General features: G+C 53.0%; 1 protein-coding gene across 1 annotated transcript; it reads right to left on the bottom strand.

Annotated features, from left to right (window-relative positions):
- Positions 1–227: 227 nt before the first annotated feature.
- EIF2B2 (eukaryotic translation initiation factor 2B subunit beta) lies at positions 228–6,267 on the bottom strand. The gene is made up of 8 exons (XM_042047780.1): positions 6,079–6,267; positions 5,325–5,445; positions 4,636–4,784; positions 3,730–3,893; positions 3,350–3,445; positions 2,322–2,459; positions 1,599–1,665; positions 228–709 (listed from the first exon to the last, which is right to left on the bottom strand). The coding sequence occupies exons 1-8, from the start codon at positions 6,239–6,241 to the stop codon at positions 552–554; spliced, it is 1,056 nt and encodes a 351-aa protein (XP_041903714.1). The 5' UTR covers positions 6,242–6,267; the 3' UTR covers positions 228–551.
- Positions 6,268–15,259: the final 8,992 nt, after the last annotated feature.

The following is a 15,259-nucleotide window of genomic DNA, read 5'->3' as shown; positions in this document are numbered from 1 at the left end:
TGTTCTTGAGTGAGAGATTTCTAAATCCCCACACAGCCCCACAGAAATAACTAAATAGTTAAATATCCATTTTGAAGACAACTGTTGATGGATTCCGACTCCTATCACATTTGCATGTGAAAGCACACTGTAAAGCCTGCTACTGCATCATGTAGTGAGTGCAGGCAACTCACTACACTGGTAAAACTCCTGCTAGTTAAAGAAACAAAACAACTGCATAGGGAAAATGTGCTTAACAGTGAGATCACTGTAAACAGCCTTTATTGCAGCGTACTTGGAAGTAACAGCTTAGCTGCCCCAGAGTTACATATATATGCCTTGCTATTTCAAAGTGGGTTAGCAGCTCCACATGCTTTCTGACACAGCACAGAGATAAAAACCTGTACAAGGGCTGTGCCTTCTTTTGCTTTTGGTTAGGAAAGACATTGCTGAGCAAATTCCCCACTGGCTCCCCACAGCAACCTGTCTTTGCAACATAGACTTTGATTAGCTGTTGTATCTTTCTAAAGAGAAAGATGGGAAGAGTCTCAATAGCGATGTGCTTCACAGTATTAGAGTTCATAGTCATCTGGATGGTAGAGCTCGCTCATGAGGCGGTAGATGTAGGAAGGTGCATTACCCCCAATGTTAGAAATGAAGAGAGTAATGAGTTCTGGAGGGACGTAGTCAAACACTGGGCAGTGAACATTGATCTTTGCCAGGATCTCCCCTGTAAAGTGAATAGCAGCAATATCAGTCAAAGCAACTCAAAGTACATTTAGCCTTCTGCACAACTTCCTGTGTCCCTAAACAAACTGGCTATGCACATGCCACCCTGAAGTCAGTACTTGAACATCCTGAATACTTTACAACTTCTTCACTGATGTCATTGAATTACAGGTATACAGCAATCTTGAATGAATGGCAAAACTCTATTTCTGGTCATTTTTTCTGGTAGAAACCCCAGACTCCCTCTGATGTAGACTGACTAATTGCCAAAAACCCTACCAATATGTAATACAAGAATCCTCATACTGCCAAAGTTATTTAAAGAAATGCTCTGAAGGCTAATCTAAAAACTGGTGCCAAGCCTGCTCTCTTCATTTCAAAAGTCTTCGTCACATAGAAATGGGCCTTTGAAAGAGACTGCTAACTAAAAATGGGCTTGGGCGCTGATGCCTTTCTAAAGATGGTGCTTGTGTAGGAAGCCCATGGCAGAGATACTGTTGTTTCAATGGCTGTATCATGTAACAAAGTTTCAAGAAGTTGTAGGAAAGAAGGGAAGCTGCCCTTGGTGTTGGGCATCTGTCCGGCCCCGCAGGAAGCTGCTACCCCACCTGGCATCATTATCACCACCCTGTAATAAAACACTGATTGTTTCAGAGCAGAAGCAAAACTGCAAAGACAGTGTTCAAAAGAAATTCTTTTTCTGTACTTTACACAGTATACAGTTATAAAACTGGATGGTTCACAGCACTCTTTTCTGCCAAAGACAGTAAAAAAGGATTTTCCGTCTTGGGTTATAACATAGCCTGATGTTTAATTTTTTATGTGAGTTATAAAAAAAAAAAATTGTAGTCTGAACCAGCTTGACCAGATGTATAAAGAATAACCAGTACCTTCTGTGAATGGCAGCACTTCCTGTGGTGACACAAACTTGTGGAATGAATCTTCTTCATTAGGGAACTAAATGAGAAAGAGTACAGGAAGATCAGGAAAAAACCCTTACCTGATTATCCTAGTGTAAACAGATCCTGTCAACTAATGCAGAGGAAGATGACTTGCCAGGTGATATTACCTCTGTTTACAATAATTACATAGTGCCTGCGTCTAGAACCTCTCTAACATTTATAGATGAAAGGTTTTCCTCAAAGCTTTTAGAGCCTTCTGTGCACGGCTGCCCTTGCCAAAGCCTAGGGAACTGGAGAAGTGACTTCCTCAGTCTGCAACTTCATCTGAAAATACTGAAAAAGTACTGAGTGTAAGAAAGAGTTTTGAGTGTCTTATTCTACATTCTCTGCCTTTCAACACTAATGGTACAAATTGGTATCTGTCATGGTTGAGGAAAAATAAGTATGGCAATGCCAGTCTCATCAGTCTAGGCAGTGGTCTACATCCTTACACCCACTGTACTGCTTTGCACATGTGGCAGAGGACGGTGCTTCAAGGAGATCCTGAGGTGTGCCAGATTTGGGTGAGGATCTCCTATCTGAAGTAACAGCACTAGATGGGGGAGATGGCTCATTGACCGACCTTGCCTTGTGACAGATGGTGCTCTCCACCCTAAACTCCCACAAGTAAAAGCCCCTGCAGGTACAGTCCTGAAGAGCTGCTGTACTTACCTGTGGTGAAAGCTTGAACATGGGGGCACACACGATGAGTGGAGTGGAGTGGTGCTTAGCTGCCAGCGCCAGAGTGTGAGTCCCACTCACAGCAATCAGGGCGCCATTGGCCAGGATTGTCTTTGTACCAATGATGACCTTAAAAGGGCAAATCAGAATTGGATAGCATGTTCCACAGCAAACTGAGGAAGGAACACTTCCTGGCTCGGACCCTGACAGATGAGCTGGAGGAGGACTGTGTCAGTATAGCCAGCCAGCCAAAGGCTGGAGTTATAGGACAGCTGAATGCCTGATCTGTTTCATCTGGCACTGGCTCTGCACTGAGACGTTCCTCTCTAACAAGAGCATGACTCCAGCATGGAGAGGCCAGCACAGAGAATTTCAGAAGACAAACGTATGCTCTATTGCAGGGAACACCAAGCAGAAACTGGGCTGTGGTTCCTGTTGTTCTACAGACCTACAAAGTAAGCTTTGTACAAGTAACTTGACTGCTCACTTCAAAAATTCCCTTGCAGTAAAATAAGAATAATGTAAAGCAACTTAAAATATATAGATAAGAATTGATGTGGCTGGATTTTAATATGTTACAAGTACTTTTTATTTTCCCCCACTTTGGGGTGCCAAAGTTTGCAGTTTTCATCTCTATAAAGTACAGAACAGGTCTGTTTAAAAAAGGCAAACCTTGGTGATTCCCTTCAACAGTCATCTTCTGTTTCAGGCAAAGGGGTGTTTCTTCCCTTTGGAAACACTGCTTTTTGTTCCATGTCCTTTGATAGCTGAGGTTAATCCTTTGAGGCTGTCTGGCAACGGTAGCCACTAAGCCAGAAAAACCTACTGCCATGCAATCCGTCATCATACTGACTTGGAGTTCCACACTAAATCTCCACCGCAGCAGTGAACAGGGACTATTACAATTTTGAGTCTTCAGTGAAGAAACACATCCATCACTGCTGGGACTTGCAGCTGATTTGAGAGGCCTAAGCACCCAACCAGCCATGAACTCCCTCCTCCAGCGGAGCCCTCCTTACCTTGTTGACTCGAGACATGACAGCAAAAATAGCTGCATCACTCATGACAGTAGTTTCAATATTCTCTTTAGACAGTCGGACAGCCATTTCATGACCCTAAAAAGAGGGAGAATCCAATTGGTTCCCTGTGACATAGCTCCTGCAGTGCAATTGCAGAGCTATCAGCACTCAATTCTTGTCTGAACTGCAAAAATACCAAGCGACGAAACCCGAACACAGCCCTTCATCTCAGGGATATTGGGGCAGGATAATGAGCTGTCTCCTGTCTCTTAACTGCAGAGGAATTTCCGTAATGTTCATCTTGATTCCAGTCTGAAGATTTCAGTAAGAATGTGCAGGACAACATGGTACCGGGAGAAGACAGCCAGCCTAGGCCTTACCTGGCAGAACGGCGCACACTCTGCCACGATGACCTGGAACTTCCGCTTGCGAGCAGCTTCCTTCAGGAAGGCCTCAACAGTGCGTGAGTAGCCAATGGTCATGATCACCTCATTGGAGTGAATGTGCTCCAGTGCCTGCATAGCAATGTTGTCAGTGGTACCCTCTGTAACAGAAGGAAGACATGAGTGTAAAAGCAGCCAGCAAAAGCAACATTTGTGCTGCTAGGACTGTCCTCCAAGAAGATAATTTTTCACTAAAGCAATGTTACGAGCACTGGTAGAGCAGGAGCAGCTTTTCTCCCCATTCTTTTTGCCAGTGTAGTGGGACCAAGAAGCTGGCCCTTGAATGCCCCATGCTCCCTAGCTATACCCTCCCCTATATACAGAAATAGCTGTACTGAAAACTCCATTGTGAGGGGAGTGGATTGTGTCAGCACTATTCCAGATAACCACCAGGCCCACAAAACTTCAGCAGTTTTGTACTTCAATAGCGGGGCAACTTGGGCCTCAGAAGGTGCATTGAATACCTGATTTGTCACAAGTATCACAGAAAAAGAAAATTGTATCACGATTCTTTGTGACAAGGGTCAGGTTATATGTGCACAGAGATTATGGTCCAACCTTGGCATATTTTTTACACTCTTCTTCAGAGGACTCAAGACTTCCCAGAAGACCAAGAGCACAGGCCAACAGTCCCCCATATCACTCCTTCCACAATCTACCCATCTCCCTGTAAGCCAAAGAGGACTCATTTTAAGTCCTGGGAGCAGCAAGGCTTCAGTCCCTTAGTTCCTTCAGATTAAGCCTCCCAGATCCTTATTGTTTCCTTTTCACCTAGAGAAGAAGGAATTATCTGTCCCATCCCATAAGAATCTTCACTCAGGAGCAATTCAGACCCATCCATACCTAGCTCAATTAGCATCTCATTAATAGCTTCAATAACATTAGCTCTGAGGGAGGGGTAAGGGGTTCTGAAATCTTCGCTCAGTCCTCCAGAAGTCAGGAGTTTGTGCAGGGATTCTTGCTGGTCACTTTCCTCACTGCGCCCATGAAGCCTGTGGAGAGAAGTGGCCTCTTCAGCCTCAGGAAAGAGCACAGGGTGACAGCCAGGCTGAGCACCGTCCCCACAGTGTGCCACACCTGGATGTGAAGAGACAGGAAGGAAAGCCACACACAGGAGGCACACCATGCCACACCAAAGAGCTTCCCTAGCTGTCTCAGCAGAAAAGCACCCAAATCTCTGCCAAAAAGTGCCTTCTTAAGTCACGTGCAAACACAGCTGTCCACAGACAAGCAGCAGGCTTGCCGCTACTGCTCCAGTAGGAGGGACCCCCTGGGTAGAGAGAGAAAACAGCCCAAGGACAGAGCACTGTTCTCATGCACCCACAACACCTTCACCAAGTGGTTTCTAAAGAGACAATGTCATCACCCACGGTGAAAACAACAGGGTTTCCTTCGATGTTAAACTCCCTGAATCCCTCTCTAGGAGAGGTGGGAAAAGGGGGTGATGGAAACTAAAGGGGTTTCACCAAAGAAACTTAAAAGCGGGGTTCTGGGCTTTCAGAGAGATACAAGGAGCAAGAGGGGCACTTTACCTGCCATATTCCTCACGAATGACCTTCAATACTCTTCGCACCATATTGCCCACTGTTGTCTCCGACGGCTGGGCTGCTGTCATCCTCTGGCCCTCTGTCCGGATCAGATCCATGAGCTCCCCTGAAAGAGGGGAGAGCCTTGGTTATTGCTGCCCAGAGCAAGCCCATGTGTGCATCAAAACAGTGCACCCCCCCTCAACATCCCAGGGCCAGCAGCTGCTCTAGCACAAGGACCACAGCACCAAGAAACAACAGGAAGGGGTGAGCAGAGAACCCCTCACAAAGCAGCCCGTTCCACTGGTGGGTTTTGCAGTCGGAAACGCTTGGTCATAACACAGACTTAGGGAAGACCTCATCAGTGCATTTGGTCCTTCCTTTGAAAGAGGAAACCACGTGCTGCTGAAAGGTCCGTGCTCGGACTGACGCCGCTGAGGGAAGAGCAAAGCTGGAACAGGGCAGCTCCTCAGGTAATGCCGCCCGTGACCACAGCAGGCTGGGAAGGGCTCCGCCGCGGCAGGACAAGCACTGGGAATCCGCTGGTCGCTGCTAGCGAGGCCCCAGCTCCCGCGGGCCACAGCGCCAGCGGCGCCGCATCGGGCCCGCCCCGGCCTTGCGGATCCCTCCGCACCCGACAGCCGCGATCGGGGCGCAACTGCCCTCCCGCGGCTCCCGCCGCCGCCTCGCGCCCGGCGCTGGGGGAGCCGCACCCGCCCGGGGAAAGCGCTGCGTCCGCCCGCCGCCGCCCGGCCCTCACCGGCCCGGCTCCATCGCCCGTGCCCGACGATCTTCCGCAGCAGCGACAGTGTCTGCCGCGCCGTGTCCTCGGAGCGCGGCCGCTCCCCGCCGCGCCGCAGCCGCGCCGCGAAGGCCTCGATCTGCTCGGAGAGCTCCGAGCCGCGCTCCGCGGCGCCCGGCATGGCAGCGGAACTTCCGCTTCCGCCGCCCCGCCGTCCCATTGGTGCAGACTGCCGAACTCTGCCCGCCCCCCGGCGGCCGCTCAGCCAATGAGAGGTGCGTCCGGCGGGTGGGCGGGAGCCGCTCCCGTATCCCGGGAGACGGGCGGTGCCCCGGAGCCCCAGCGAGAGCGCGCATGGACGGGTTTACTTTGGACCGGGCGGTGCGCTGCGTGTAGAGAGCCAAAGCAAATGGGTTGGGAAAGGCGCAGTTCCTGGCAGTCCAATTGTTCTTGCTGGCAGAGCCAGAACCGGCCCTGGATAAGGCAGGAATGTAGCTCCTTTGTGTCTAGTTCCTGGAGCAACGTGTCCAGGGAACAGGCAGGAGCCATGGAATAATTCTCATTGCTGTACTGCTTTACTGTATCTCTCTGCTCTGTGTCCTGTTGTTTCAGATTAGGAAATCAAAGCAAACAGGTTTATGCTGGGAGCTTTCCGTGGCTGCTTCATGCAGAGGCCTGTAGGGCCTTGGATGTTCATGGCATCTTCTTTGCATTCATCTGGTTACCTTACGACTTGCCCTGCAGCCAGCTCCTGTCCAGGGTCTGTTGGGTCCCCAGCAAGATACCAACAGCTGGTGTGTTCTGAGAACTTAATGCAGGTGATTTGTCACCCAAAGCCTGCAGGGGACTGAGCGTCCTTCCATACTTCTCTCTTCCTCCTGCTTCCTCAAGTGTCCCTGTGTGCCTGGAAGCCACAGAGCCCAGCAGCCTGGGGAAGGAAGCTCACTGTATCCCTCCAGTGCCTGGCAAAAGGCAACGCATTTGGATTTGGCTGTATGTGCCTGTGGGGTGCTGCAGCCCTGGATGGAATTCAGAGTTTTGCTCTATGATGAGCTTGTCCCATCCTTTGCCCCTGGAGAAAGTCAGTAGAGGGTGACAGGGTTTGCCCAGCTATTGGCTCCACTGTGCTGGGCCCCACTGTGCCAACTGGGCATGTCCTGGTTCTCTGCTGCCTTGTCTCCTCCTTCTCCTTGGATTTAGGTGTGTGTTTTTTTCCACAATGCATAAATCGGAGTCTCCCTGGAGCAAGGCCTGCATTTGTGCAGGGAAACCCCATTCCCCCTTTGCCCCTCTGCACAGCCACTTGCAGGCAGGGCTGTTGACGCTGCCTGTGCCCATCGGCTGCCTGCTGCTGCCCATGCAGTGCTGTGTGCCAGCTGCCTTGGTGTGCAGAAACAGCTCCCACACATGCACCCAGGGACCAGGACATGTGGATTGGCCAGAAAAATAAAAATCATTGCGTTGGAGCATTCCTTTGTTTGTTTACTTATCTTGCTAGTAAACAGAGCAGCTTTTGGAGATTAGGCAGGATGGAGAAGAGGAAGGGAAACCAGGCTCTGAGGTTATGACCTCCTTGTGGATGCTGGGCTGTTTACATTCCCTACTTTGGTCCCAGTAACTACTGCAGGACAGTTTTTTCCCAGAGCTTTGCCAAGCTGCAGAGCTTTTCCCGTTTGTGCTGTTTCTGTCCTTTTCCCTACAGCACTTTCTGCTGGGCACTGCTGCCACAGCTAGTTCAGGCGGCTGGCAGTCTGGCGTCCCTTGAGGGACAGAGTCCTGCTCTTGGTCTGCTGCCTTGTGTTTCATGAATGAAAGCCTCTGAATGGGGATTTTGGGAGCTGTTAGCTCTGTGTAGCTGAGCTGAGCCAAAACCTGTGGCTCTCTGGAGAGCTGCAAGGCAAACCCCAGGCTGCTGAGAGGGACCATGGTTATGAGACATCTAACTGTCACTAGCCAGCAGCTGCTGTCAGGACCCAGTGAGTTAGACAAGGAATGCCCAGCAGGACTGAAAAGGAGGGATTGAGGAGGAGGAGTGGCAGCAAAGGCAGCACAGGCAGTGTAGCACAAGTGGGGAAGGAAAGATGCATGGTGGTGCTCTGGGGTACTCCGCTAAAATCCCACTGCCTTGCAGGCTGTGGCACTTCGGCAGAAGCGATGGGGGGTGGGGAGGTGCATCCCTGAGTAGCTGGATGGAGTCTCACCTGGTGGTCCACAGCTGCTGGGTGTTATGGAGCAGGACCCTCCTCTGTTGCCACAGGCACAGGCAATTGTCTCCTGCCCAGTCCACCCTCCTTCCTTTCCCGGGTGTACCCCGGGTGTACCCTGGGGCAGAGTTGGTGGCTGCAGCTCCCCAGCTGGTGCATAAGCAAGCAAGGAGGCTGACACAACTGCAGACAGTGCTGGTGATGTGGACAAAAGAGCTGAGCAGGGAATGAGCTGGCCAGCCGAGCATGGCAGTACGGTTTACGGGCCTGCAGAGGAGATGAAAACTGTCTCATCCTTGGAGAGCTGCCGGTCTAGCCAGGATGGCATCCTGTTCTGTACCATCAGGGCTGACTGCTGGAGACACTGCTTCCCTCCGCCCAGGGAATTCTGCATCCCTGGGGGCTGAATGTCATCCCCCAAGTGGTCATGTGAGGGAGGACGAGGCAGGACAGAGGCTGGGTAGAGCCTGGGAGCACTGGAACATCGTGTGCTGGGAGGCTGTTTGGATTAGAAACTCTCAGCGGATAAGTGGGCTGGATAAAATGCCAGGGAGGGGAATCAGTTTGCTGAACTCTAGTCATTGGACTTATCTGCAAGAGTCGGGTAAGCAAAGTGAGCTGCTCATGCTCAGCACAGGCAAAGAAAAGGATCCAGCAGAGGAGAGCCAGCTGAGCCATGGCCCTGCAGGAGCAGCAGGGCAGGCTGTCAGCATGGCATGGACTGTGAAGACTGCGTGGGAGACATGAGAAGAAGCGGCATTACTGCTGGGTGCCTAAGCCACTTGCTGAGCACAAGTGACTGAGTTAAGGAGGTCGTAGTGCATGGGTGTGGGGGGAACACAAAGCATGGTCTAAAGGGACAGATGCGGTAATGTATCTTTGATATGACATGACTGCTCTTTGGAAAACCCATGCTCAAAGGCCTGAGACAAAAACAAGACCAAAGCTCTTGCAGTCTCAGATGTAGAGGCAGGAATGAATCTGCTGAAGGGAGCCCAAAGCAGTGTTTTCTGTTTGCTACAGGGGAGAAAGTAGGTCACTTAGTAAGTGAAGGGGATAGAAATGATGAGCTGAACTGAGTGTGGAATTCATGTTTAAAACTCAAGCTCCCAGGGAAAGAAAACAAAAAGACCAAACAGCTGGTGATCAAATGCAGGTATGTGAATAGCTGGAAAGCTGAGCTCTGTGGCTTTGCAGGCACACGCACACGTTGTCTGAGTCATCGGCAGTTTTGGCATGCTTGAAATTCGCGTCTGAGATGCAGGTACCAGGGCACGTTTTCTGCTGGTCTTTGCTGATGACTCCGGTAACAACTGTCTCCTGAACTGGTGATCCTCAGGAAAGCCTGGCTGCCATAACTGCCTGGGTGGCCCAGGGGAAACAGGCAGGGCTTGCTAAGGGGAATAACAGGATGGATTCAGTACCTCAGGTTAGCAAAGGAGTTGGTGCAGCTCCTGGCCTGGCCAGCTGTGTGTACGTGCGCTTGTCTCTGCCTGGAAAATGGCTGCTGTCTCATCCTCACGTCAGCACAGCACACACAGGCAGGCCAAGCCCATAGCCAGAGCCTTGCCGTACCAATGGAGTCCACAATCCCTACAGAAAATGAGTAGGCGGTTCTGAATCTGGCCCAGGGACTGTCTCTCCTGCCAGAAAGTTTGTAATTTGTGCCCCACTCCTTTTAGGGGCCTTAAAAATAGAGACCAAGGCTGGGAAGCATGGCTTTTCTAGGACTTGTAGAAGCAGCCCAGGCTGGGCTGCCTCTTGCTCTTCCCAGCCCCTGGGAGAGGCATGGGAATCTGGTGTCTGAATGCCTGCCCTGGATGTGGAGCTTCACTCGTCGGCTCATTCATCTGTGGCAGTTGCCCAGGTCTCCCCTTGTGATCCAGGCAGCTGGAGGCAGCTGGTCCAAAGGCCAGGCTGCTCAGGAAGAGGTGAGGGAAGTGTGGGAAGTCACTGCATGTCATGTACGAAAACAAGTTCTAGCAAGGGATGAGGGAACACGATGCAGAGCTGGGTGGGAGCTGTTGTCCTCAGCACTGTTATTAGTGTCCTGGACCTTCATACCCTGAAAAGGCATTGGCTTTTTTCAGTGACACCAAAGGCACAAGTACTCAGAAAGCTCAGTGGCACCATGCAGGTGTTGGCTGTGACCCTGCCACCACTTCGAGGGTGCATGGCAGGCTGGCTGGGCCACAGAGGAGGTGCTGCTGGGGGCTCATCCCTCCGGGCTGGCTTCAGAGAAGCCCCGGAGCAAACCTGGTGTGGCTGCAGGAAGCCAGGCCCTTGGAGTGAGACAAAGTGCGGCCCGGACGCTTTGTGGTCACCAAGGGGTCTGTGACACCAGCAGTCTGGGCTGCTTCCTGGTCACCAGCCAGCTCCCTGCAGTTCCTCTGCTCACGCGCTCCCGGCGCTGCAGCTGGCCCCGGGCTTGCTTTGCTCATTGTCTGCTGCGGGTGATGGCAGCTATTCAGCGGCTGCCAGGTTTCAGGGAAAGGGAGAGATGAGCCACTCCTCCACCCACATTCTGGGAAAGCCTCTGGGATGAAGCCCTGCCGATACACACGTTCACTCTCCTCAGCAGGGAGAGTGTGTTGTGGAGCTTAGGTCCCCCTCCGCCCGCATCCCACATCCCCCCCTTATCAGCAGGAGTGATGCTGAGGAGCAGAGCTTGGAAGCAGCCGTGGCTGCTGCCCTGTCCCACACAATAGTGGAGTCTGCTACACTCCATCTCCTTGCCAGAGCCAGGCAGAGTCTTGCCATCACTATTATTTTGCTTTGTGTCAATATTATGACAACTAAAAGCAGGAGAACTGCATCCACATGATAAGCAGCCAGAAGCTCTGGGCTGGGTGTGGATCGGGTTCCAGTTTGGCAGGGGAGAAAAGCGCCTGGCAGCCCCTGCCCACCGACCGACTGGGCTGGGAAAGCTGGGAGGTGAGGGGCAGCAGCAGCAGAGCAGCAGCCAGTTTGTGCCTGTGCGCCTCTCTTTTCTGATCAGTGCTCAACTGCCCTTTCCCCAGGGTAGATGAAATGTGATAAATGTGCAGAATTTGCTTGATTCTCTAGTGGAAAAGTAACCTCTGCCTCTTTCCTGAGGAGAGGGCTGCTCTGCTCCTGCTGGGAGAGTCTCACCCCTCCCACGGTTGCCATACCCTGTGCCTCCAGCCGGTGTGGGCCCAGGGTGCTCCATCTCTGCCGGTGGCAGAAGGTCATGCACACTGCTGCACCAGTCTGTGCTGGCCTCAGCCTTGTTTTTCCCATGCACAGCACTTTACTGCTGCTGGAGAGAAATTCCCGCAGGCTTTCTGGGACTTGAAAATGCAGCTGCTACTCAGGGCTTCAGGAGAGGAACTTGGATGGAGCAGGGTGAGCTGTGCTGTGGTTACTATGTCCCTGCTTCCTGCTCTGGTTTCTCGGCACCTCGCACGCGTGGGGCTGTTGTTTTGGCACGGTAACTGTGCTTGCTGTTGGGGCTGCTGACAGAACGCTTACCTGTAGGCACCCACGTATGCTTGGGGCTGAGGTGTAGCTCTCCAGTGCCTCACCCTGCTCCAGGGCTGTGCTTTTCTGCAAACACCCGTGGCCTGACCAGTCCCTGCAGTGTGGGGCTGCCCAATCACTGGCCATTGAGCTCTAAGCTGAGTGACACTAGTCTGCTAATGCTGATCTGCTCCCGGAGCATTGGCTGGATGAGGGCCATGGCTTCCCAGGGCTTAGGTCTGGCAGTCTCAGGGACATCCTTCTTGGTAGCATCGTCCCTGCCCCCATGGGGGATTTACGTCTGAAAGCAGTACCCAGGCTTGCCTGGGTCCTCTGCCTGGAGCACTCTCAGGCAGTCCTGGTGCTCATCCCATGCCCCTCCAAAACTCATGTCTGACCTAGGCCAGGCCCCAGTGCTCGTGACCCATGGGGACCAAACCCTGATGTCCCCAGGCACGGGGCTAGACTGTCAGGTGCTTGCAGTTTTGGTTGTGGGTCCTCAGGGAGGCTGAGCTCCCCTTCTCAGGAACCAAAACAAACACCAGAGTTCCTGCCACGTGCGGCCGGGGCTGACTAAGGCCGGACGCTTCCGCCTGCAGTGGTGGCCGGGGCTGTGAGCCACCACCATCGGGCTGCACGGCCCGGCCCATTTCCCCCTATTGTCAGCCTCCCCCTCAGCAAACACATCCCCCTGCGCACCTGGGCTGGGAGAGGCACTGACGCCGCCACTGCTCACCATCATGGACAAGGGATGTACTGCTGAGGGCATCTCGGAGTTGGAGCTGCTGCAGCACAGCTCTAAGGAGTCCTTCAGGGCCCAGGTGCCCAGGCAAGTTGTTTGCAAGCTGTTTCCTTGAGGAGCAGCACTGACCATTCAGGGGTTGCTGGTGCAGCTCTGCTCTGCCAGCAAGGGCACTGGAGAGCCCTGCATTTCTCAGAAGTTGGCAGCGGTCTCCTGAGAAAGAGGCCTGGGTTCCCTGTGCCAAGAGGCTGGAGCTGGGGAAGCCCCCGCCAGACCATTCCCGTCCTCACTCTCACTGTGGAGACACAAACTGCAGATGATTGACTTGGTTTATCTCAGTGCTAGCCGTGGACTGGCTCACTGATAGTGGAGCTTAGGAGACTCTCTTAGAAGAGATCACAGGACCAGGGAAAGCAATCAAATGAAACAGCGAGGGTGAGACGGGGGCTCTGGGATGATGGGCAGGTGTGAGGAGCCCAGTGCCTCACATCCTCATGCTGCTTTGACCTCGGGAGTCCCATCATAGTGCAGGACATAGGGAGCTGCTGGCGGGGTTCTTGCCTACAGGGGTCGAACACAAGAGGGTGACAGTGCCAGGCACAGTTTGACCCTTCCCTTGGTAGAAGCCTATAGCTTTGAAGAGACTGACTTCTGTGTCCTAAATAGCGCCAGAACAGAAATAATACCCTGAGGATTTCAGAGGTGTTCTCTGGAGGGCTTCGGGGGTGACACAGGAGGCCCTGGCTACAGTCGGCTTAAGAATGATGCGGGGACAAGTTTTTGTTGGGTTCTTTACATGGGAGATGCCAAAGGTGAGATTTTGCAGGGGATAAGATTCCTGTGAGAGAACTCTGATGCTGAAATTGGGCTGTTTTATTAAAAAGATGACTTAGAGGGACCTTGCCTGCAATGAGAAGGGTGGGGGTTTGCAGCAAAGAGCAGCTGCTTGCTCTGGGCTCCTTCAGCACTCATGGGCAGCCAGGGGCCCTGCTCTTGCCCCTCACCCAGAAGGTGTAGGACGCATGGAGGTGACCCTGTTCCCAGGTAGGGCTGTGCCACGGCATGCTTGCAGCTGGGAGCCAAGGCTGGCCTTCCCCACCTGGCAGCCAGGGCTCACCTGCAGCAAGGACACATATTTCCCCACCTGCCTCCTTCCCCAGCTCTGTGAGCAGGGCAGGGAGGTGGTACAGGCAGGCAGTGGCACATTCAAGGTGATGCTCTCAGTCAGCAGCCACTGCACGGGGCTCCCTGCAGGGGAGACATCTGCTCTTTAAGGAAATGTCTCTATTTGCCTTATGTCCCCGGCTGGTTTCTTGAGCTTCCTCTGTCCCTTGTTCCCAAAGTGCATAACTCTGCTCCCCAGAGCTGAGTGGGAGGCAGTGCGAGGGATATGCTGCTGCATTTATAGCATCGACCTCCAGCCCTATCCTGGCAGCTGGGGAAGGGGAGATTTGGCCCCCTGGGAAGGAGCATGGCAGAGAGGAAAGCAAGCAACTGTGGCTCCAGCCAGCTTGATGTTTCTCCCATATGCAGGAGGATGTTGCTGATCACAGGTTACCGGTGTCCAAATATTATTTCTCTTCTCCTGTGTCTGTTCCATGCTGCCTAGAAAGTGGATGCTCATCCCAGGAATGTAAACTCTGCCCAAGGCCTCTGAGGAAATAGCTTCAGACCAGGAACAGGACTGCACTCGGCAATTAAGGGCTGGTCTCCCCAGCCACACAGCTCCTGGGGGGGAGAGCCCTTTGCTCCAGTGCCAGAGGCTGGCCTTGTGTCTGAGAGGTGGCCCCAAGGGACCTTCCTGCAAGGACAGGCATGAGGCCCTGTGTGGTCACGGTCTTTACAATAACAGGATTCTCTCTGTCCAGTGAGCTGGCAGCAGCTGCTGCTCAGGGCAGCCTCTGCTCTGGGGTGGGAGGAAATGCTCTCTTCACCCCCATCTCACAACCATCCCTGGGGAAGTGGGGAGGGGGTCTCCTTGGCCCAGGAGGGTCTGTAGGGTGGCAGAGAGAAAGCACAGGCATGCTCCAGTCACCACATTAAGGATGTTACCTGCTCTTTGCTGCCCAACCAGGAGCAAGAGTATGAACAGGCACTGAACACTGCCACAGCAGCCCCCGGCAGCTGCTGAGTAGGTGCTGTGCTGCTGAGTGATGAACTGCAGCACACCCGCTCCGCGGTGGGGCTGGGATTTGTGTGCTTATCTCTGCAGCATCTCCATGCTAATTTGCCATGCCTTGCTCCAGCAGCTTTGTCACACACTCCGTAGTACCAATACCTAGAAGCTCCTGATAGAGCCCAGCTCCTGCTGATGCCTGAGTCACTGTCACTTGCATGGCCCAACGGGGCTGAGGACAGGCAGCTGGCATGTCCTGCATCCCCTGGGGACAGATCCCACAGGGTTGGGAGCAGGCCACTGGCATCCTCATGCCACAGGGACAGACCTCACACAGTGTTGGGTAGGGAAGCCCTGAAGCAGCCTCCTCACACTCCCAGGAGGACAGAAACGTGAATCATGGCACGGACACAGAGCCCGTTATTTCCCTGGGACCTGCCTCCCACGGGGGATCGTGTTGCCTGTTGGCATCTCATCACACCTCCCATAGTTCCATCTTTCCTGGCCTCTGGGGCTTAAAAATAGAACAGAAAAGGCCACAGAGCTCCTTTCGGTTGGCAGCAGGGTTTGACCCCAGACCTGCTATGCCCCCTCCCCTTCTGAGCTGCAGACCAGAACGGGGATGCTGTCCTTGAGGCAAGGGGGGCTGGAAACCCT

This window comes from Corvus kubaryi, unplaced genomic scaffold (assembly GCF_017639235.1).
Source record: "Corvus kubaryi isolate FWS band 111438036 unplaced genomic scaffold, C.kubaryi_AGA036_p1.0 66, whole genome shotgun sequence".
In the NCBI taxonomy this organism is placed as follows: Eukaryota; Metazoa; Chordata; class Aves; order Passeriformes; family Corvidae; genus Corvus; species Corvus kubaryi.
This window is presented reverse-complemented; position numbering and strand designations above follow the sequence as displayed.

What these genes read in the sequence shown, in the direction of transcription:
- EIF2B2 (XM_042047780.1), bottom strand. Translation starts at nt 6,241, where the DNA reads ATGCCGGGCGCCGCGGAGCGCGGCTCGGAGCTCTCCGAGCAGATCGAG. An exon ending in CGGGCGATGGAGCCGGGCCG is followed by an intron (nt 5,446 to 6,078) that starts GTGAGGGCCGGG and finishes CCCCTCTTTCAG; the next exon opens with GGGAGCTCATGGATCTGATC. An exon ending in AGTGTGCGCCGTTCTGCCAG is followed by an intron (nt 3,446 to 3,729) that starts GTAAGGCCTAGG and finishes CCCTCTTTTTAG; the next exon opens with GGTCATGAAATGGCTGTCCG.